A 24,624-nucleotide genomic window follows, 5' to 3' on the forward strand; every position below is an offset into this window, starting at 1 on the left:
ATTGTAAACAGCGAATACAGTATACTAAATTGAAAGACGCACATATAAACCGCTGTTTCGCCTAGAAGGAATGGAAAGGTTTGGGGCCTTGGATGGTACGGAGAGAAGAGGTGAAAGGACAAGTGTTGCATACCCTGTGCTTGCATGGAAAGGCACTGTGGGAAGAGAAGGAATTGTTGGGGTGATTGAACAGTGGACCATGGTGTTGCAGAGGGAAAGATCCCTTCAGAATGCTAAAAAGAAATGGAAGATATGTTTGGTGGAGGTGTCATGCTGAAGGATGACACAATCTGAGGAGATGGAACTTAACTCTGCCAAAAGACAAGATGATAACTAACCAGTTGCTCATTTGGAAAATTAACCACCCAAGCTTAAACCCTGATTTGTACTGACTTAGATCAGCAGTGTTTGGACCACTGCAGTCAGCTTCAATATCACTGTCATGAAGAAGGGGCAATTCTTCAAGCACCCTTGCCCCTGAGTGATTCCAGTTAGAGGAGTGCATGTGAACAGTTTGGGCCTCATTTTAACTCCTTGTAAGTGAGTGGGTTTTGAATGTGTTAAAATCTTGCCCCTTGTTTCAGCTGTGACATCCTCTGTGATCAAGTGGCCTGTTGAATCCCACATAAAGAACGGCCCTATGGATGCACTGCTGGAGGGTACCCTGTGCAATGCAATCATATGGTCCAGAGCCATTGAGTGATGAGAGGAAAAATACTGACTTAACTCCTGGTGGTTTGTTGAGTAAATCAAAGGCAGGGAACATAATGACATCATAGCACTTCTGTACTTTAAACCCTCTACCCAGCATCATTGTGGAGTTTCATCATCACCACAAAGACTACAGTGATTCTAGGAGAAGACAGCCCCACCTCCACACCACCGCCTTAGCCCAACTAAAGATAAATTAATTTATAAATCTTATTTGTATAATAAATTAAACCTAGTCAGAGCGCCTACATCCTGAGAACTTAAACAGAAATGCAGCTTGCGGCAAATCGAAAGGAAGGAAACAAAATGTAAGCTAAATTGAATAATATTGATGCAGAAATGTGTATGGTACTATACTATGGTCAGAAAGAATAAATAGTATGAAATATTTGTGGGATAGAACTGCGTCAGCAAGGGCTGAGACATAATCTACTGAAATGTAAGACTGCAGGCCATTCACATGAACAGCCTGTGACAGATCTTGTTCTGCATTCTGGTTTTAATAAATTGTTTCACCATTGCACTCATAGCTTTCAAGTTATTGCGGTTTTCTTCATCCCCCTCCCTTCAAGCCACCACAAAAGCAAAATATTTCTTGACGTGGAGGATTGTAGAATTTTCAGTCAAAGTTTGGCATACTGTGCTTTTGGCTGTAATGTAATTCTGTTGCATTTTTGTGTACAATTTGCACTTTGGCATGAATTTATTTCACTTTTGGATTAAGCATATTTTGTCATTTTTGTCTTTCAATAAGGTTTATTGTGAAAACAGGAGGATTTAGTTTAAGATTTATTATGACTAGATGTGAATGAGGAGAAAGAAATGTTTTTTATTTGAATTGTTTTTGGATCAGTTTGCATATACAGAGGGTCTCATTGTGCTGGATTTGCAGCTCCACCAGTTTCTTAGCCCCAGCTTGCCTCTGGACCATTTTTGCAGATGCAGCATTTTCCACTCGGCCTCCAGGTTCCAGCAGGAGGAGTAAACCAGTTTAGGTGCCTGGAGGTGGCCATGCAATGACAGGGTAGAGGGCACCAGCACTCCAGATAGACCTAGAGGCCCTTCCTATCTTTCTGGATGTAGGAACAGCTACAGGCTGCTCTGTAAGATGGTCCAATTCACACCACCCCCCTCGCCTTCCCCCAACCATAGCGGTGACCTGGCTGCACCAGCCATTTTTTAATTTAGATTTGAAAAAATTGGAGAAAGGGCACCTCCACCTTGGAGTGCCCTCTCCGTTACTTACATTGCAGCCTGCTGCTCCTTTCAAGCTGAAAGGACTTTGATTGGCCCTGCAACTTCGAGAGCCTGGCCACCCTTATTTGCACAGGGAACCTGAAAATCACAATGAGCAACTTACCCCACACCCCTGGGGGTGGCTTTGACACCCAGAAACAAACCCCACCTCTGTTTTTCACCCCCAGAGGGAAAATTCTACCCATTGTCTTTTATGTTAGAAAAGCGAAGACAGGCGAAAGATATTAGAATTAATTTTATTTTTGTATGCCCTTTGTGTTTCATTTTTCTAATGTTCTTTGGTCTTTCAATAGCTGGGTGTGAAAATTGCCAAAGCTGTCAATTGCCGTGATTTTGCAAAAGTCAACCAAGAGGCTGAAGCTTCTCAGCAGGCCCAAAAGAAGAAGCAACTTGCTTGGGGGTGAGTCATTCTTTACCAATTAACTTCAAACACTTCCTGTTGAACTTGAAAAGTAATCAACACAACAAGAATGTTTCTTGTGCGATTAGTTGCCTTTAAGTATGATTTTCAGCTGGCAAGGTTTGGATTAATGGGCTTGCGGCATGGGCTGCAGCAGATTTTTTTTTAAAAAATGGTACTGTAGCTGTTTCAGTAAGCCTTTCACAAGATCAAATACACTGCTTTCATTTATACAAAAGAATGTGCATTTTTTTGTACGGGCATCCGACTGTAAAAAAATCTGGGTTCAGGTCTGGGTTCAGCTCCAAACAGGCTTCACGTTTATTGACCCTTTTTTGAATTGGATAAAATGAATGACACACCTTAGGATACGGGGGCAGAGCAGGAGACTGCAGAAGTAAGCAATGTTTGCCACACTTTTATAAGTACTGCGGTTGAGCACTTCTAGCTATCGGTTATTGGGAACTGAAATCAATACTGCTTCATGCTGTTGTCTAATAATGATCTGATAACTATTTTTCTTTTCCTCCCTCTGTGTTTCCATAGAAATCTATGTGATATATTTATGAAGATTAGTTAGATATGCAGAATTCACTGAAATAGAATCTTTGACAGAGCTGGTTTTGTAATAAGCTGTCTATTTTGGTTGTCATTCAATCACCATTTAAACACAGGATAAAGGAAAACAATAGTTTATTTTGAGAGATTTTTTAGCTGTGAAGTGTCTTGTACAATTAACTTTAAGTTTGGAGTATCACCTATAAAATCAGTAACTGATTTTGTCACCTTCTGGATGACCGATTGTAATGTCTGTCTGCATTTTTTATTTATTAAAGTTGCTGTTGTCGGCCAAAGATTATGTCAGTAGTTTGATGTCGATCTGTTGAGCGAATGAAATTTAAAAAAAATTTCCTGACTGGCTAATGTGTTGGACTTTTGAAGCAATTTTCCAAACAAGATGCATTTTTGGTGAAATGGTTGTGGTCTTGAACATGGATTGTGGAGGCACAGGAAACTGGGTCTAAATAGTAAAAATAGAATGCTATAATGTAAGTGAGAAAATAGACACTGTAGGGAGGATGTAATGCAATATCATTTAGATAATAGGAAAAGAAGGTAGAATTAGAAAGGGAGAAGAATAAAATAATGATCTGATATGTGCCCTGACTGCTGAGTATCTTTATAACCACTGAGAAGCTGAGCTGCAGAGACAAAGACAGTTCCAGGTCATTTTGGGTCTCAATTCAGTTAACTGATCTCAGTTATGTAATTGGGTTTGACTCTCAGCCTCAACATTTTTGTTTAGGGAGAGGGAAATCAAGCAGGGTTCCTGATCGTGCACCCTGCCATCCAGTAGCCTGCTGGACACATGCTGCCCAGGCTTTTATATGAATAATGGACAGCTCAATGAGATATTACCTATTGAACTGTACCTCAGCAGCATGTCAATTTCTCAAGAGAGGTGACAGCTGAAGGCAATTAGTGAGAAAAATCAAGAGGAAGTTTCTCCAAACATGCCTTTTCTAATTGTAGACGAATCTAGGGCTTGATTATGAAGTGAAATATTAATCCAGCAACTCAAAGGTTACAGAGTTTTCTGATAATACCAGTAAGGGTTAATGTATAACAAATATATTATTGCCACAGATATGTTAGGTAATAGAGCTAGGTATGTTACATAGTTTTACAGATATTAACTATGACATAAACTTTAAGAATTCATTCACGGGATGTGGGCTTTGCTGGCTGGGCCAGCATTTATTGCCCATCCCTAGTTGCCCTTGAGAACGTGGTGGTGAGCTGCTTTCTTGAACTACTGCAGTCCATGTGGTGTAGGTACACCCACAATGCTGTTAGGAAGGGAGTTCCAGGATTTTGACCCAGCGACAGTGAAGGACTGGCAGTATATTTCCAAGTCAGGATGGTGAGTGACTTGGAGGGGAACTTCCAGGTGATGGTGTTCCCATCTATCTGCTGCCCTTGTCCTTCTGGGTGGTAGTGGTTGTGGGTTTGGATGGTGCTGTCTAAGGAGCATTGGTGAATTCCTGCAGTGCATCTGAGTGAACAAGGCTAGCAACTGTGCATCTCTTTAATCAATCAGATTGAAAGATTATGAAATTAATAGTACAAGGACTGAGAAGGAAGTATCAATTAAAGTGGATGAACTCAATGCCAAATCAGGCACAGAACAAGAATTAGAGCAAGGAAAAGAAAGCTTTGAATTAAGAGAAAGAGAGAAATCAAAAAGAATAAGTTTAAAAAAACAATTAAAACACAAAAAATTAATCTTTACCCATATAACAGTTAACTTTCAGTACCAGAGAAGTTGTTTGGGAGTAATTAACAGATAACATTGTTAGGAAAAGACACAAGACGGGAATGGACAAGACTGAACTTTCTATGTTGAGTTTAATTCATATCTACTGCAGAAATAACCACAACTTCAGTCCATTCCAGTGGTGAACTTGACATCGAGATGCCGTTTTCATTAAGCAAACCGTGGAATGAGAGCAACTTTTGGATATTTGAGTTTAACAATGCATGTGCTCATGCCTGAAGTTGCTGTACCATTTTTACTTAAATAACAGCAGCACTATTAGTCTAACTGTTAATTTAACAGGAAAATCTGAGTCATTATCAAATTTGATATTGTGCAGATTATTTGTTTCAGAATTATATTACTAAAAGTTATTTCAGCTTTTCCATGTTATGTTAAAAATATTAAGCTTTATTGCTTGCTTTTGTTTTAACAAATTGCAGGTAGCCTCTTAAGGTGTTTGCTTCACACCTCGCTTGTCATGATTTCAAATCACCATGGTGGCTAATGTTATAATTTGTTTAGTAACATGTTATGAGTTATGTTAACTGACAACCAGGCTGTTAGCTGTTCAACATGTTGGAAAATTACCCATGGGTCCTGTAAGAGCAGAAAAGTGAGAAAAAAGCAGTGTTCCTGAGTAAATTTTTATCTGTGCTTGCACTGAGTTGTCTAATGGAAGATGCCACCCAACATGTCCCTTCATTTACACCCAATCTCTGCAGTGAACATGTAAAGCAGCTCCATCATGAAGCAGTGTCAAGGTGAGAAACACTGGGAGCAATCATTTTCTTCACATTCCAGAAAAGCATATTGAAAATTAAGTAGACAGCTTAAGAAAAAGTTACTTTCAGAACATGAGGTGCTACTTACTGCATGTGAATTTGAAACAAAAATCACCAAAATATGTTATTTGTAAATCAAAATGAGCTGTTTACTATAATATAGCACCATCCCAGTATATTAACACCATTGAAGGTCATTACTGTGTGCCCAGTAACTCTTTATATCATTCACCTTCCGGTGCCAATCCTTGCTGAAACCTTTCCTGTCAGAGACATCTACAAACTGACTGACCCATGATTCACAATAGAAACATTTTCTTCCCACTTGCAAGATTCCCATGATATGCAGGTCAAGCCAAGGAAATAATGGTGCTTTGGTGCTGGAAAAAACATTAAAATTTGAGGTGCTAATAGTTTATTGGCCAGCTGTGCACATCATGGATGTGGATTCATTGGGAATTGTGCACTGACATCATAAATCAAATGGCAGGCACTGCAAAAAGATCAATGACTCGACCAGTCCCAGTGGGAACAATGACATGAAATCACAATTTGCTGTGTCTTCAGAATTTTTTCAAAACATTGTGCTGTTAATAATAGGGTGCCCCAATTTGACAGAATATTTTACCAAACACACCTACCACCACCAACACCGCACCCCCCCCCCCCCTCCATCTCCCCTGTCAGCATTCCAAAGGGACCATTCCCTCCATAACACCCTGGTCCACTCCTCTATCACACCCAGCATCTCATTCCCTCCCCACGGCACTTTCTTATGCAATCACAGTAGATGTAATACCTGCTCCTTTTACCTCCTCACTGTCCAAGGCCCCAAACACTTCTGCCAGCTGAAGCAGTGATTTTTTTGTACTTCTTTCAATTTATTCTACGTATTTGCTGCTCACAATGTGATCTCTGCTACATTGGGGAAACCGAAAGCAGATTAGGTGACCACCTTGCGGAATGCCTCTGTTCAGTCTACAAGCATGATCCTGACCTTCTGGTCGCTTGCCATTTCCATTTAACACTTTGCTCTCAAGTTCGCATTTCTGTCCTTGGCCTGCTGTAATGTTCCAGTGAAGCCCAACGCTAGCTGAAAGAACAGCATCTCTTCTTCCGATTAGGCACTTTACAGCCTTCTGGACTCAACATTGAGCTCAACAACTTCAGACCATGAACTCTGTCCTTCATTTTGTATATTTTTCCCCTAGTTAGTGCCAGTTTGGTTTCAGACAGCGCTGACCTTTATTCTGCTATTAATACCTGCACTGGACCAAAGCTTTGTTCCTTTACTACTACCATTACTATCCCTTTGCCTTTGTTCCATGACATCTTTGTCATTTAATCTGCGCTACCCTCTAACCTATCCCTGATCTTTCGCTCCACCTGACTCTTCTCTCTTTTCAACAGCATAAAACTCATCACATTTCTACTTCTCATCAGTTCTGAAGGAGTCATATTAGACTCAAAACATTAACTCTGTTTCCCTCTCCACGGATGCTGTCAGAACTGCTGAGTTTTTCCAGTACTTTCTGTTTTTATTTTGATAAAATGTTTGCCCTGCTCATAATTTTTCAGTTGTACAAACCATCAGTCACAGGTGGTGTGATGGTGCCGCACATTGGAGTACACAACTTGCCTTACCATGGGTGACAAACGTATAGATGAATATACAAATTAGGAGCAGGAGTAAGTCATTTGGCCGCTTGAGCCTGCTCCGTTATTTGATAAGATCATGGCTGATCTGATTGTGTCCTCAACTCTACTTTCCTGTCTACCCCCTATACCTTTGACTGCTTTGCCAATCAAGAATCTATCGAACTCAGCCTTAAAAATATTCAATGGGCCTGTCACCACTGCCCTCTGGGGAAGAGAATTCCACAGACCAGTGACCCTCTCCATCTTAAATGAGAGACCCCTTACTTTTAAGAGTTCCCTAGTTCCAATCTCTCCCATGAGGGGAAACATCCTCTCAGCATCCTGTCAATCCCACTTAGGATCTTATATGTTTCAATAAGATAGCCTCTCATTCTTCTAAACTCCAATGGATACAGGCCCAACCTGCCCAACCTTTCCTCATAAGATAACCCCCTTATCCCAGAAATCAGTCGTGCGAACCTTCTCTGAAATGCTTCTATGAACATACGACTTTGGAGCAGGGGTAGGCCACTCAGCCCCTTGAGCCTGCTCTGCCATTCAATAAGATCATGGCTGATCTAATTGTAACCTCCTGCCTATCCCTGATAACCTTTCACCCCCTTGTTTGTCAAGACTCTATCTACCCCTGTCTTAAAAATATTCAAAGACCCTGCTTCTACTGCCTTTTGAGGAAGAGAGTTCCAAAGACTCTCAATCTGCTGAGAGAAAAAAATGCTCCTCATCTCCATTTTAAATGAGCAACCCCTTATTTTTAAACACTGACCCCTAGTTCTAAGTCTCCCACAAGAGGAAACATTCTCACCAGATCCACCCTGTCAAGACGCCTCAGGAACTTTTATGTTTCAATCAAGTCACCACTCACCCTTCTAAGCTCCAGCTGATGCAAGGCTAGCCTGCCCAGTCTTTCCTCATAAGACATCCGGCCCATTCCTGGTATTCATTTAGTAAACCTTCTCTGAACTGCAGGAGACGTACATCAGGAACATGGAGCCTGGTGACCTACTGTATGCCTTGTAGAGTACAGAGAGCAGAGATGAAGGAGAGGAGAATGACGGAGATGCCTGGCTGCGCGGAGGGAGGAGCAGCACCCTCAGGAAGAAGGGGCAGCTGGGGCTCTCGTACACCCTGCTGAAGAGCCACAGCAAGCCATCGCTGGTCGGTGCCTAGTTGGACCCAAAGTTTATAGACGCCGCCTTTCATTCCTGCAGATGACTGAGAACCAGTGTCACTGAAGACTGTCTGAGGAACTGCCCAGTCACATCTGCCAGCTGCTGCAAGATTTGGTGCCATAAGGACATGGAGGGCATCCACTGCCCGAGGTCATGAAAGTGACCGCAGCGCTCAGTTTTTACACCAGTAGCTCCTTTCAGGGCTCCACAGGTGACCTCTGTGGGATACCGCAAGCCTCCACCCACAAATGTATCCATGGGGTCACGGACGTCATCTTTGTGAGGGCACACAACTTTCTCTGTTTTGCCTGGGACCAGGAAAACCAGGATGCAAGAGTGATTGGATTTTCCCAGATTTCCGGTTTCCCTCAAGTGCAGGGTGACATCAACTACACTCAAATGGTGCTCAGACCCCTGTCGCAACAAGTGGTCAGCAAGGGCTTCCATACGCTGAATGTTCAGCTGGTGTGCGACCACCACAAACGCATCCTGCAAGTCTGTGCACAGTTCCTAGGGAGTGTCTACGACCCCTACATTCTCAGTTGGTCTCAGATCCCTGACATCTTCCAGGGCCCACAGAGGCTGCAGGGATGGCTCCTAGGGGACAAGGGTTACCTGCAAAGGATGTGGCTGATGACACCCGTGCAGCGGCCTCAGACTGCAGCAGAGCAAAGATATAATGCGGTTCCTGCTGCAACTTGCAACTTGGTGGAACAAACCATCGGGATGCTGAAAATGAGGTTCTGGTGCCTGGACCAGTCTGGTGGAGCCCGGCAATGTAGTCCACAGAGGGTGTCACACATCGTTGTCACCTGCTGCACGCTTTACAACTGGTGCTGTAACGGCAAGAGGAGCTGGAGGTCTCCTCTAATGAAGACATGTACGGGGTTGGGGGTGAGGAGGTCCTCAAAGGCAACGATGAGGGCATCGCACTGGCTAGATGAGGCCGGCGCGCTCGGGAGGCCCTCATAGCTGCTAGCTATGTGTAGGATGATGACAAACTCCAGTAGGGAGACACCATAGATCTTCACGTTGCATCTGTAAACTCCAGTCTGGTTTATGGCAGCGCACATATCCTCTGTGATAAGGCTCCTGTCATGGAGACACAGCAGATGCCCTAATAGTCACTCAATTCCAGGAATATGATGACGACATGCAGTGAGGACACTCCATTGATCTTCACATAACCTCTGTGAATGTTTGACTCCTATCTGGCTTGCGCTCTGAGATCAGGGTCATATGGAGACGCAGCCAAGAAGCTTGAAATGCACCTGACCCTTTGTCCGCCTTCAGCACCTGAGCCCTTCAGGTGCACAGCGTCACTGGTCACAGATGCTGATGAGATGGGGGCCAGCCCCACCTTAAAGTGCTGAGAGCACACAGAGAGAATGAGAGAACTCTGAAGCCTGCCCACAACATTCTGGCATCAATAACAAGCACCATTGAGATGCAGGCATCAGTAATGTGTCCAGTGAGTGTGAGGCCGGACCATCACTTTGGTCTGAAGGTTACACAGAGCACAGGGAAGAGGCCTGAACTGAGACACCTGCCGTTAGCTTGTGCAGGAGCCAAGGTTTCACATCTGAGTGACACGAACACTGCTCATCAGAACAAGGAGCCACAGGCAGGGAGACATTCTTGGGAGTTTATTTACAATAGTGAACATTATGCACAAGTGATTAACACCTGTGCCCAGGCCATGTGATTACATCACCTTAACCTTCCTTATGCAGCCGTTTCATTTTGGTGCTCCCCCGAAATCCACAGTGGAGGTGGTGGCAGCAACAACCTGCTGACTGCTATGCCTCTGTCTAGACCTTGGTGGGTGTCCTCTGGAGGGCCAAGACCTGGAGGGCCCTGACCTGCTTTCAGGATCCTGCTGTGTGGCAGTGGCACCCTTCTCAGCCTGTGGAGTTGGAACTGCTGGGGTCACAGGAAAGGGGATTCAGATGGTCTGGACATTCCCGGAATCACTTGGGTGGATCGCAGGGTGTGCATCTGCTGATGCTCCTCCCTTTGGGTGTCCGAAAGCCCAAGGCTGACTCCTTGAGTAGAAGGGGTAGCTGGAGTGAAATCGAGCTGCCCCTCACCCCTCTCACATTGTGACACTGTTGGAGGCCAACAATGACATCAGTGATGGAGTTCAGCCTGTGCAACAGTGCAGGACCGATGTCCTGGACAAAGGTTTCCATGGAAACCGCAATCCTACCAGTGTTGACCTCGGTGCTTTGGCATGCCAGCGCTATCACCTCAGGCTGAAGGCTGATGGATTTCTCCATTGTGCTTTGCAACCTGAGAAATGCATTGAACATCCCTTCCTGATGTTCTGAAGCTTGCTACAGTAACGAAAAGGTAAACCACACAGATTTTAAAAGACCCAGGCAAAGAAACCTGATACCCTGAACAATCCAATTCAACTTGAGTTTCCTTAACTTCAGTTCTTTGTAGACAGCAGCTTTAAGCTTAGATGCTGAAGGTATTTCACACTTGTTAAATCTTAGAATGCCTACCCTTACACACAGCCTTCGCTCCATTTTGCATATTTTCCCCTTTGAAGTCAAATTCTCATTGTTTCCCTATGTCTTTGGGCTTCACCTTTCTAATAATAAAAATCTCTCTCAGTACTAATTTTACCGGTAATCTTTGGGAAAAATAAACACACTTTTTCTCAATTTTGTGTGGCTAGGTGACACATTTCACCCCTTCTTTGAAAACAATCTAGTCTGGTTTATTTCAAAATGCAAATATCCTTTTACACCTTACATACTAAACTTTCCCCTTGTTTACATCAAAGCCTTCAGACCAGCTGCCTTTAATCGAATTAAGTCTCTCACACAGACATAGACAGACAGACACACACACACATATAGAGACACAGATAGATATCACTATTTTACAATAAATTCCAATAACATTATTATATCTTCCTGACAACAGGAACAGTCCAGATCCTAGCCAGCCAACTGGATGGCTCTATTTTTGAAGTCCGTGAGGACCTTCATTCCAGGCATTCCTCCACCAGTCTGTGCCCTCTCCCTCTTGTGTGCCAGCTTGTCCTGCATGAATAGAGATGGAGAAAGTGTAAGCAGGACGCCTGCCAGGCCAGATGATAAATATCCCATCGACGGGATGAGGACAGTGAAGGTGTCTGTGAGAGAGTGAATGGTGATATCCTTGGAACTGGCATTGAGTGAGGGCCCTGTAGATATGTGATTGGTTTGTATGTCTGTGACTTGAGAGTGATGAAAAGAGTGACTTACGCCTGGTGGAACGGAGGAAATCATTCGCCCTTTTGCGGCACTGGGTGGCTGTCTTTTTTTCAGGGCATTGGCACTGACCATTGCTGCCACCGCTTCTCATGCTGGATTAGTGATCTTACTGACCCTCCTGCAGCCAGAGCAAGGGCAGAGGACATCACGGCAGGCCTCCACTGCATCCAAAAGCTGCTCAAGGGACGCGTCATTAAACTGCGGTTGTCTTGCCTTTCGGGGTCATGTCTTTCATGCAGCAGTCCTGAGCTGGAAGCACTGAGAGGTGTGTGCATGGCTGCACCTTAAATATAATGCCCAATGTAATGAAGCAGCGAGGTGATAGGGTGGCAAGCAAATGAGATCCCACGTGCCATCAAAACTGCGTGTTTCCTGGGAATGCATTATTAATGAGGCTGGATTGGGACGATATGGTGTGAAAAGCCGCCATTGCAGCCGGCGGGTAAAACGTTCTTTTTCCCGCCTGCTACTGCACTTAGTGCAAACCTGGGACCATTTCTCCTTTGTTCTCCTTAGTGTCCTGTACAACTGAAGCATAACTCCCTGCTTTTACATTCAATTCCCCTCACATTGAACAATAACATTCTGTTAGCTTTCCTAATTTCTTGCTGTACCTGCATATTAACCTTTTGTGATTCATGCACTAGGACACCCACATCCTTCTGAAACTCAGAGCTCTGCAATCTCTCACCATTTAGATAATATGCTTCGTTTTTATTTCACATTTGTCCACATTATACTCCATTTGCCAGATCTTTGCCCACACATTTAACCTATGATCTCTTGCAACCTCTTTATGTCTCCTTCACAACTCTCTTTCCTACCTATCTTTGTATAATCAACAAATTTAGCCACTTCATTCCTTCATCGAAGTCATTTATATAAATTGTAAACAGTTGGGGGCCCAGCACTGATCCCTGTAACACACCATTTGTTACATCCCGCTAACCAGAAAAGGGCCCATTTATGGTTTCCTGTTAGCTAGCTAATCTTCTATCCATGCCAATATGTTACCCACCACGCTATGAGCTTTTATTTTACACATAATTTTTAATGTGGTACTTTGTCGAATGCCTTCTGGAAATCTGAGTCCAGTACATCCACTGGCTCCCCTTTATCCACAGCACATATGGCTACTTCAAAGAAACCTATAAATTGGTTAAACATGATTTCCTTTCACAAAACCATGTTGACTCTGCCAGATTGTCTTGAATTTTTTCTAAGTGTCCTGCCGTCACATCTTTATTAATAGCTTCCAACATTTTCCTGCTGACAGATGTTAAGCTAACTGGCCTGTAATTCCCTGCTTTCTGTCTCCCTTTTTGAATAAAGGAGTTACATTTGCTATTTTCTAATCTGATGCCACCTTCCCCAAATCCAGGGAATTTTGGAAAATTAAAACCAATGAATTAACTATCTCACTAGCCACTTCTTTTAAGATCTTAGGTTGAAATCCATCAGGACCTGGGGATCTGTCAGCCCGCAGCTCCACCAATTTGCTAAATACCACTTCCCTGGTGATTGTAATTTTCCTGAGTTCTTCCCTCCCTGCCAAGTACTGACTTAAAGCTATTTCTGGGATGTTACTTGTATCCACTATAGCGAAGACCAATGCAAAATACCTGGTCAATTCATCTGCCATCTCTATTTTCCATTATTAATTCCCCAGACTCACTTCCTATATGACCCATGTCACTTTGTTAACTCTTCTCATTTAAGTATCAGTAGAAATTCTTACTGTCTGTCTTCTTATTTCTAGCTAGCTTTCTCTCATACTCTAATTTTTACCTCCTTATTAATCGTTTTGTCATTCTTTGTTATTCTTTATGTTCTGTCAAATCATCTAACCTGCCAGCTGTCTTCGTGCAATTAGATGATTTTTCTTTAAGTTGGATACTGTCTTTAAATTCTTTACTTAACCACAGATGGTCCTCTCCTTGGAATTTTTCTTTCTCGTCAGAATGTATCTATTCTGTGTATTCTGAAATATCCCTTTGAATGTCTGCCACTGAATCAATTTGACCTACCCTTGACCTCATTTGCCAGTTTACTTTAGCTAGATCTGCTTTCATTCCCACATAATTGTCCTTATTTAAGTTTAAAATACCAATCTTGGACCCACTCTTCTCTCCTTCAAACTGAATGTAAAATTCAGTCATATTATGACTGCTGCTACCTAGGGGGGGCTTCGCTATGAGATTATTAATTAATCCTATCTCATTGCACAGTGCCAGGTCTAGTGTAGCCTGCTCTCTGGTTGGCTCCAGAATGTGCAGTTCTAAGAAACTATCCGGGAAACATTCTATGACCTCAACTCAGTTATCTTTGCCCATCTGATTGTTACAGTCTATATGTAGATTAAAATCCCCCATGATTATCACCGTACCTTTTTGACAACCTCCCATTATCCCTTCCTTTCTCCTCTCAACCTACACTGTTTCTACATCCTGGTTTCCTAAACTTGGGTCATCCCTCTCTAAAGCTCCAATATGATAATTAATTAATAGAGCCACCCTTCCACCTTTTCCTAGCTTCCTGTCCTTCCTAAGAGCCACATGCCCTTCAATATTCAGGTCCCAATCTATGTCATTCTGCAGCCATGTCTCTGTAATGACTATCAGATCATATTTATTCATTTCTATTTGTGCTAACAGTTAATCTGTTCCTCAAAAGTTAATCTGTTTTGTTTTGAATGCTACGTACATTCAGGTACAGAGCCTTTAGTTTTGTCTCTTCACTATTTTTGTAACCTCTCGCCTTGTCTGCTGTATTACTCTTAGATTTGTGCTCTCTATCCCTTTGTGTCTCCCCTGTTTATCATTTCCTTTATTAAACCTTTCCCTCTTGCCTTGTCTCTTTGGATTACCACATCTTCACAAATTTGATCCCTTGACCCCACTATTCAGTTTAAAACACTCCCTACTTTCCCAGTTATGCAGCTTGCTAGAACACCAGCCTCAGCACAGTTCAGGCATAGACCACCCCAATGGTACAGATCCTACTTTCCTCAATACTGGTGTCAGTGCCCCATAAACTGGAACCCATTTCTCCCACACTAGTCTTTGAGCCACGTGTTCATTTCTCTAATTTTATTTGCCCTATGCCAATTTGCACATAGCCTGGAACTTTTGAGGTTCTGTTTCTTAATTTGGTGCCTAGCTCCTCATCCTGACTATGCAGAATCTCTTTCTCAGTTCTACCTATATCGTTGGTACCTTCTAATGCTATTATATCCTTTCTCAAGTAAGGAGACCAAAGGTGTACACAGTACTCCAGAAGTGGCCTCACAGATGCACTGCAGAAACTCACTTAGACAGCACCTTCCAAACCCACGACCACTTCCACTTAGAAGAACAAGGGCAGCAGATAGATGGGAACAGACCACCTGGAAGCTCCCCTCCAAGTCACTCACCATTCTGCCTTGGAAATATATCACCGTTCCTTCACTGTCGCTGGGTCAAAATCCTGGAACTCCCTTCCTAACAGCACTGTTGGTGTACCTACACCACATGGACTGCAGCAGTTCATGAAGGCAGCTCTCCACCCCTCCTGAAGTGCAACTAAGGATGGGCAATAAATGCTGGCCCAGCCAGCGAAGCCCACATCCTATGAATAAATTCTTTTAAAAATGCACCAAGATGCCCAGATCCCTCTGTACTGCTGAGTTTTGCAGTCTTTCTCCATTTAAATAATATATTGCTTTTCTATTCTTCCTGCCAAAGCGGACAGATTCACATTTTACCGTTTTTTACTCCATCTGTCAATTTTTTTTCTCCTCGCTTAAGCTATCTAAATCCCTTTGTAAACTCTTTATGTCCTCCAAACAATTTACTTTCCTACCTAGCTTTATGTCATTCGCAAAGTTAGTAACCATGCATTTAGTCCTTTCACCGATGTCTTTTCTATAGATTGTAAATAGTTCAGGACCCAGCATTGATCTTTGTGGCATTCCATTGGTTACAGCTTACTAACCCAAAAATGACCCATTTATCGATGCTGTCTGCTTCCTGTTAACTAACCAATCCTCTGTCCATGATAATATGTTACCCCATATACTATGAGCTCTTATTTTGCATAGTAACCTTTGACGTAGACTATCAAACACTTTGGGAAATCCAAATACACCACATCTTCAGGTCCCTGTTAATGCATGCCACACTTATTCAAAAAACTCTAATAAATTAGTCAAACATGATTTCCCTTTCACAAAACCATGTTGAGGCTGCCTAATTGCAATAAGATTTTCAAAGTGCCTTGCTATAACCTCTTTAATGGATTCTAGGATTTTCCCTGCGACAGATATTAAGCTAACTGACCTATTGTTTCCTGCTTTCTGTCTCTTTCATTTCTTGAATGGAGGAGTTATATTTACAATTTTCCAATCTGATGGGGCCTTTCCAGAACCTAGGGAATTTTGGAAAATTAAACAATGCACTTATGCAAACAATGCACTATCTTTGCAGCCACTTCTTTTAGGACCCTAGGATGAAGTCCATCAAGTCCTGGGGATTTGTCAGCCTTTAGTTCTAGAAGTTTTCTCAGTACACTTCCCCTGGTTATTATAATTGTTTTAAGTTTCCCACTACCTTTCATCCCTTGATTTACATGCATTTCTGGGATGTTATTTGTGTCTTCTATAGTGAAGACAGGCATACAATATCTTTTCAACATTTCTGATATTTCCTTATTTCTCATTAATTCTCCAGACTCACTCCCAAAAGACCCACATGCACTTCAATTACTTATCCTTTTTAAATACTTGTAGAAACCCTTGCTCTGTGTTTATGTTTCTAGCTAGCCTTTTCTCATACTTGAATTTCTCCCTCATTATTTTTTAGTCATTCTTTGCTGGTTTTTAAACTCTGTCCATTTTTATAATCTAACATTAACCTTTGCAGAATTGTAAGCTTTTTCTTTCAATTTCATACTATCTTTAATTTCCTTAGCTAGCCACAGATGGTACATTCATCTCCTTGAGTCTTTCTTTCTCACTGGAGTGTATCTTTACTGAACATTATAAAATATCTCTGTAAAATTCTGCTGTTGCATTTCTACTGACCTACCCCTTAACCTATTTTCCCAATTCACCTTAGCCAGGTCTCCATACCCTTGTAATTGCCTTTATTGAAGGTTAAAACACTAGTATTATACCCACTCTTCTCTTCCTCAAACTGAATGCAAAATTCAAATTGTTATGATCACTGCTACTTAGAGGCTCCTTTGCTATGAAGTAATTAATTTATTCTGCCTCATGCACTACCAGGTCTAGAATAGCTTGCTCTCTGGTTGGCTGTCGAACATGCTGCTCTAAGAAATTTGCCCAAAACACTCAATGAGCTCAACTTCTAGGCTACCTTTACCAATCTGATTCATCCAATCCATATGTAGATTAAAATCACCCATGGTAATCGCAGTGCCTTTTTTAGAAGCCTCCCCCCCGCCACCCCACCCAATTATTTCTTCCTGTGTACCCTGTCTTATAGCATCGTTATTGTTAGGAGGTCTTTAAACTACTCCCACAATTGCCTTCTCCCCTTTGCTATTTCTTATCTCTACCTAAAGTGATTCTACATCTTGATGTTTAGAAGTAAGGCCATCTCTCACTATTATACTAAGGGGCACTAACTTCCGAGCTCTAGGGTGTCGTACCTGGGGGGTACCCAAAGATGCGCTGGGGAACTCCACCTGCTCTGGAAGTTTCCAGGTGAGGTTTGCATGGTAATTGCCTGGGAAATGCACTGGGAACCATCCGAAAATGCGAATTAAATCTCAAACTTCGGATGGTTCCAACTGTGTTACATCAATAGTTACCCAGAACCAGTCAGAAGGATTAAAACCCTACTTCTAGCTTCTAGGTACCTATTGTACAAACCCACACTGACCCCCATGGCACTCCCCTCACACCCTAAATCCCATGGGGACTCTTTCCCGCCCCGCCCTCCAAAGGACTTCGCTCGCATCCCAAAACCCCCAGGGGACTCCTCCCACCCCGACTACTCTTTCCCTCCCCCACCCGCCCTTCCCCATAGGACTGTCTCCAACCCACCCACCCCCCCACGGGACTTCCCCCAACTACTCCCCAAGCCCTGCCCCACCCAACCGGACCTGACTGAACACCACCCCCATGCCTGACCCGGCCTGATATTTCCCCCCCGAAATCCTACCCACATACTTTATACACTTACGTTGTCAAAGACTTTTAAACCTGGCAGGACCTTTAAACTTACGCCTAGTGCCATATAGAAGGGGGCGTGATTTACTTACCTTTGATTCTACAGCCCTTGATGCGAGGTCCCAGGGACACGCTATACTGCCCAGAACTCCCCTGGCCTGAGTCGGAATGTCAGGCGAGATAAGATCGCCTGAATTTCAAGATAAGAACTTTCGACCGTGACAGTCCATCGGAAGTTATGGCCCAATGTCATCCTTAATTAACTGAACAACCCCACTACCTTTTCCTCGCTTCCTGTACTTCCAAAACTTCCAGTACCCTTGAGTATTCAGGTCCCAGCATTGGCCACTTTGCAGTCACTACTCTGTAATGGCCATACAGTCAAACATATTTATTTCTATTTTAGCTGACAGCTCATCTGTTTTGTTATGAATACTATGGGCATTCAGATACTAAACCATTAATCCTGTCTTTTTACTACTTTGCAAACTCTGGCCTTATCTACTGTCACACTTTTATGTTTGTACACACTGCCCATTCCTACAATGCTCTGATTGTCATTCCCTTATTGCCCCTTGCTCTCTTGCCTTGTCCTTTAACTTATCACATCTTCCCTCATGTGATCCATCGCCCCCACTATTTAATTTAAAGACGGTGATTTCCAAATCTGTCCTGGCATTGCTTTGGTAAGTTGAGGTCGTAAACTTGATATGGTGGGCAGAAGAGGAGGAAGGAACAAAAGAAATCCTCAGTTAATTTCGTGTGCCTTCATGTCTCCTGTTTTCCTATAGATGTGTGCAGAGATCTGGGAGAGGTTGACTGTTTCCTCAGCTGTGGACAGTGTGAAAAGTGGAAAGAATCTATTTTCAAAATTACTTATGTAAAATAGCCCATTAGGAGCCAAAATCAGCAAACCACTCTATGCTTATAAAAGTATGAAATAAAAATGTAACGTTTTATCCTTTTTTTTTCCATACAATCCAGATTTGAAGCTAAGAGAAGATGGGAGACAAAAAGCAACATGGGCTATATGTGATGTCTTGAAAATGAAGTGGGCATTGAGATGTGTTGAAAGTAAGTTCTCTGCTAAATCACTTGACCTGAACTTGTACTCTCAATCCAATCTCAAGGGAATCATCTGGAAGCACTTTACAAGAACGTAACAATGGCTGTGCCTTGCTGCTTTCATAACTGCACATTAACTGGTTGTGAATGATTTAGCCTTCAGTGTCTAAAATTTGAACACAGTCAAGGAGATTGGAAGAAGATTTTGACGCACAATAAATAACTTTAACAAGCCCTGGCATAACTTCTGGTGGAACAATTTAGTAATATGTGCAACAAAGTAGCAATTTCTTCTGTCATCCCACAAGCTGAAACACTGAGTGCCCTATTTACAACTGGAAGGTTGTAAATTTAAGTCCCAAGACTTGCTATCTGCCAGAATCTCTTAATTTTGTGATGTGAGCTTTATCTACTCTTGCATTGCCAAGTCATCGACATTGTAGCTGAAAGAAGAAAGGAAAAACTACTCAGATCTGATTTTGCAACCCCCCCCCCCCCCAACCTTTTAATTCAATGAAGTGTTCAAGTTACTCAGTGTCGCTGTGCAGTAGAATAGTTCACAGTCGGCCTGGTGGACAAAGTATGGAGAATGCATTTGTATTCATGAATTGCTCCAGTGCTAGCCATATATTGATTGTGTTCACTATTTCAGTAGGATAAAGATTGATTCGAGCACACAATCTTTTGTTAAATCAACATATTTTGTTAGCCTGTTACCATTTTTAACAAAGTACCCACCATCTTTCTGCTTGTAATAGTTTATGTATGTGGGAACATATCATATAGGTACTCTAATAAACTGGTAATATAATAAATGAAAGAGGATGTGTATCTTGTCACTATGCAAATGTAATTAGTGCATCTTAAATTCACTTTATTAGTGCTGTAGCAGTTGGGAATTAATAAAAGAAAATTGGTTAACAATTTTGCAAGTTTCTTACTTGCCCAACATCCAGGTGGTTTCTGTCACAATTGAAATAATTAAAAAAAAACATTTATATAAATGTTGTGTTTACAAAAGTGTGGATGTCAATGCAAAACGGAATGGAATGCTTTCCCACTTTTGGGATTCAGTATTGGTCACAAATAAAGTTCCTTTTGCTGAGTTACAACAACCTCACCAAAGCCCCAAGCTTAGAAGAGCACAGCAATCATATCCAGTGTGGATTTTTACATTTTCTACAACAGATATCCCTACAGCCCCATTCCAGAACTCGAGTAAGTAACCTAGACTGACACTTCATTGCAACAGTGAGTGAGAGCTGCATTGCTAGAGGTGCTATATCAATTGAAATGTTAAAAGGGTCAGGCATTCAGGTGGACATAGAAGACTCCATGGCACTATCTAAGAAGAGCAGGCTGTTCTACCAGTGTCCTGGCCTTAACTATTATAATCAAAAACAAATTTCCTAGTCAATTATCTCTGCTGATTTTGGGATCTTGTGTGCAAATTAATTAATGCATTTTCATAAACTGCAAAAGTAATTAATTAGATGTGAATTGCTTTGGGGATATGTAAGGTGCCATATAAATGCAAGTTCTTTATAAACTTTCTGATTGACATTACTAATTTAGTGCCAATTTATGGATAGCTTGGTACTGTGAATCTGAAACAGAAAGGGGGTGGGATTTTCCCTACTTTCACTTCACTTAGGCTTCCTCTCAGAAAGAGAGGACTTCCATGTGTCAGTCAAAAGCTGGGCTTGACATCAATGAGTGTGTGCTCTTCAATGGTGCCAACCTGTTGCGCTTCCTGGTTTGAAAAGCTGCTACACATAAACGTCCTTTGAAGAAATCATGTAATCTGATTTTAGGGTCTCCAGCCTCATAAACTGCCTCTGTCGGAGCCTGTCACCTCGTTCTCATTGAGTTTGTCTTCCTGGTGCAACACTTCCTCACTCCCCAGAACATCATTCCTATCTGACTTAAAGTGGTCATTTGATAAAGTGCAGGCCTGTGTTTAAGCTCATAGCAGTATAGAATGTTTTGGTTTTCAGTTATTTAATATTCTACTAGTTTGAAGTATACCCCAAATCCATTTATCTGCTTATGCGTGTTAAAGGATGGTGATACTGTAAACCCATTGCCTTCATGCCCCAAATTGCTGCTATCTTTAGATTTTCAATCATCTTAACTGCTAACATAATACCTTCAATGTGCTGTGATCAATGCTGTTCCTAATTTTCCTTTGTCCTGCTCAGCCTGTTTGTTGCAGTGCACAGCCCCTTTAAGATTGTTGCGTGGAGGCACATATGTGCATCTTAAAGGAATCGTTGTTGCACACAGCTGCTTGTTGCCTGCATAGTATGTTCTGGATTGATGCACGGCTGCAATTCCAAGCAGTTTAGAAGCAATGTTGCCTGCAATCTCTATGATTGTCAATCTAGCCAGTTAACAGCAGAGAGCTTTTTTAAATTGCTTAAGTTTGTAAAACTTCTATAATTAGTACACTTGACTCTTAACTTTAAATTTGGATGTTTACCATCCCACTCATGGCTGCCTTACTTGGGAGTGGGGGGAAGGAGAGAATCAATCTCACTTCCTGCAGCTACTATGCAGAAGGGAAAGGTTCCATTTGGGAGATGGAAGAATTGCAGTTGTCTGGCATTTTCTAAATGATGCGGCCGCTTTGTTTGTTATCAAATATTAGCATTGGTGGCAGATGAAATGGGATTTGTCATTTTCTAGAGGAAAATGGCTGTGAACCACCTGCAGGCAGTTTAGAATGGGAGAAAATGGGATGAAAAAGTTTCCGATAAATGCTTTCTGCTAAAGGGATCTGCTTGAAAGGATTACACGTACCATTTTTTTCAGATAATAAAAGACTTGGTAATCTTAATATTAGGAAGTCTTGTTGATACTTCCTGTCCTCTATGGAGCAATATGTTCTATTCTAGGGAAAACAACATAAAGCCACAATTGCCCTTTGGAATTCTGTTGCTGTTTCTATTTTTAATGATCATATGAATATAAAAGAAGCTAGTGAAAAAAATGTTGCAATGCAACTTCATAATTATTAGTCAGGGACAATGTGGACCTTACCTGTTGAAGCTAGGCTAATAAGTGGTTAGAATCTAATTGGTAGGTAGTTCACAGGCAATAATTGCAAAATAACCAGTGATAATGTGCAAAACTGGTCTCTGGTTGGTCAAGTTTATTTTTTAAATTATATTCATGAAAGAACTCAAAAAATGGTTTGACATAACTTCTCCATGGCTTAAGAATCTTAACATTAAAGTTTCAAGGATACAGACCCCATAAAGATCAAAATCATTGTCTCTTTAGCCGTATGAAAATTGCAGCATACTTACGACATATTTATTAGAGAACTGTGACTACTTTTTACATAGAACACTTGTTTTCGTTAGTAATATGTATGTTAAATGTTCTGAACATATGATTCACACTGAGGTGTACAGAGAAATTAAAGAACTAGCATTACTGGTAAAATTGTTCAGTTCCTTGAATAGATGAGATGGTAGTGACAGTATCATGAATGTCATGTGGGTTGATTGATGCATTTTAGAGCAAATGTTGTTCCACTGATTTACTGTTTTCAGGTACTTCAGGCTGAGACAACTTGCTAACAAATTTAATATTATGATGTTATGACAGTAGCTTTTGAAAATTGCAGTTTTGAATACAGTATGTAGTAAATTACATGGTAGAATTATGTACTTTTATATACACCTCGGGCCATTTCTGGTTTGTCAGCACAGGACTGCATTTCTTTGAAAATGCTGACAGCTTACTGAATTACCATAAGAAAGTAAGTAATAATTTATGTTCACGAGTGGAAACTGCAGCAAATCTGTCATACAGTTCTGGAAAAAGGAGACACATTCATTCAGTGATTTCAAATGAAATCTTAAAGGTCTTTCTGAACAAGGTATAAAATATGTTAGATTGTCTCTTATTTACACTTCTAAAGTGAGGATGTATTTTTAATGTTCACATAATGTGCACCTGTTTAACCATAAGTGCATTCTTATATTACCATAGAATATTTCAGCTACATCATTCCTCATCCTATCAGGCTCCATGTCAATGTATAGTGTAATACTGGTTCTCTTGACCAAGCAGAGGGTTAGGAGGCCAAAGAAAATTAAGTAAATTGCAAATCAGCCTTTGAATTTCTCCTATATAACCTGTAAAAATGGTTTTCTTAATGTGGGAACATTTACCATTGTTGCCAGAGCTGACATGTCTCACTTCTGAACATAATGAACATGATTGCATGACAATTACAATCCAAGATTCAAACATTTTATGTTAACAAGCCATGCATATCATACTATGTTAGTCATTTAGGCACACTGCAATTTTATGAAAGTTCACAGGACATGTGGTTTTGTTAGTAATTAACATATAAGATAAATTATCAAAACAGCATAAAACAGCATATTTCTAGCATAAAACATTTGACTGTTAAATGAAGAAAACAGCAAAGGTCACTTTGAGACTTGAAGAAATAATTAAAAATTCAATCGAGAAAAGCATGCAAAGAGTCTCATTCCTGGGGATGATTTGTCTCCAGTCCTAGGGACCTTTCTGACATTTTCTTCAAACAATCCCCCCTGCTGAGATTGAGTAGTGACTGGTGATGCAAGAAGCACATCTTGTTGTACATCTGATTCTGTCTCTTGCCACATTCTAAGACCAGGAGCAGAAACATATGAAATTATGAAACATGATTTTCAGCTTACTCCACCAAATGACAATTCAAGCTTTCTGTTAACCAATGTTAGAGCTATTTGATGATATAACAACATATCTTCAGTTCAGTCACCTGCAGTATATGCAGAATTTGCATTACAAGGACCACTAGTAACTAACAATTGAGGAGCTTTACATGTAATTTTACATGTAATAAACTGCTAGGTTCTTCATTCTGAGGTAATCATCTTAGGATTTTAGGTTACTTTCCTAAATTATTGCATTTCTCTTGGGCACATAGGGCAGAATTTTGAGTTTGGCGGGCATGCCCGGGATCAGCTGGGAAACTGGCCACTGCCCATGATTGACCCCTGACCACGATTTCATGCATGTGAGCCAATTAAGGTGTGTGCGCTCCCCCACTCTCTTTCCCCCCCACCCCCCCCAAGCATGAAACGTGGCTTCTCACTAATCAGGAAGGGCCGAGCAGGGGCAGGGTCCTATTGGCCGCCGGGTCCAATGACAAACCAATGGCCAGTTTAAAAACTGCACAGGCAGCCCCTGGAAGGGAAGGCTGTCGTGGAAGAACTTCTGTTCTGTGTTAGCAAACTCAAGCAATGGAATTGAGTACGGCTGGAGGGAGGTCGGTGGACACCTGGCTCCCTGCTTTTTAGAGGAGCACCTTGCAATCCTCCTGGAGGAGGTGGCTCCCAGGAGGGACACTGGGCTGCTGTGACCTTTAGAGCCACTGGCATGGGGTGTCCACCTACACGGTCAGAGCTGATGTCAGGCTCAATCATCTGACAGATGGAGGTCACTGTCTCCCTTGGGGAGGGCGGAGCCTCCTTCGGCATTGCACCTCAGACATATTGAGGTAGCTGCATCACCACCTGTAAACCCTAGCAGCAGAATGGTGGCGTCTTCTGCGGCCCCTTCTGCCTTGGACTTCCTGCTGGCCCTGCACTCCCTGTACCTGCGCCTCTCCTCCCACAGGTCCCTCCCCTGGAAGCTTTATTAGGACACCTGGCCTCCTCTCCCTTCTACCCCACTCTTCCTCCTCAGCGGAGGTGCCTCCAGCGGAGAGCACAGTCTCCATTACCAGGGTAACGGAAGGCTGCCTGATACCTGGAAGGATCCACAGGGTCTGAATCCTCCAGGGGCCTT

The 24,624-nt window shown here is 42.0% G+C and overlaps 1 protein-coding gene across 4 annotated transcripts in view; it reads left to right on the forward strand.

The window, feature by feature from the left end:
• Positions 1–19,725, forward strand: part of fam204a (family with sequence similarity 204 member A) — an 84,017-nt gene extending 64,292 nt beyond the window's left edge. For all 4 annotated transcript variants that reach the window (XM_041210517.1, XM_041210515.1, XM_041210513.1 and 1 more), the window contains exons 8-9: positions 2,262–2,368; positions 18,724–19,725. In XM_041210517.1, coding sequence (XP_041066451.1) covers positions 2,262–2,368; positions 18,724–18,775 — 159 coding nt within the window. In that variant the 3' untranslated portion in view covers positions 18,776–19,725. The remainder of the gene's footprint in view (positions 1–2,261; positions 2,369–18,723) is intronic.
• Positions 19,726–24,624: the final 4,899 nt, after the last annotated feature.

Source organism: Carcharodon carcharias, chromosome 17 (genome assembly GCF_017639515.1).
Source record: "Carcharodon carcharias isolate sCarCar2 chromosome 17, sCarCar2.pri, whole genome shotgun sequence".
Classification (NCBI taxonomy): Eukaryota; Metazoa; Chordata; class Chondrichthyes; order Lamniformes; family Lamnidae; genus Carcharodon; species Carcharodon carcharias.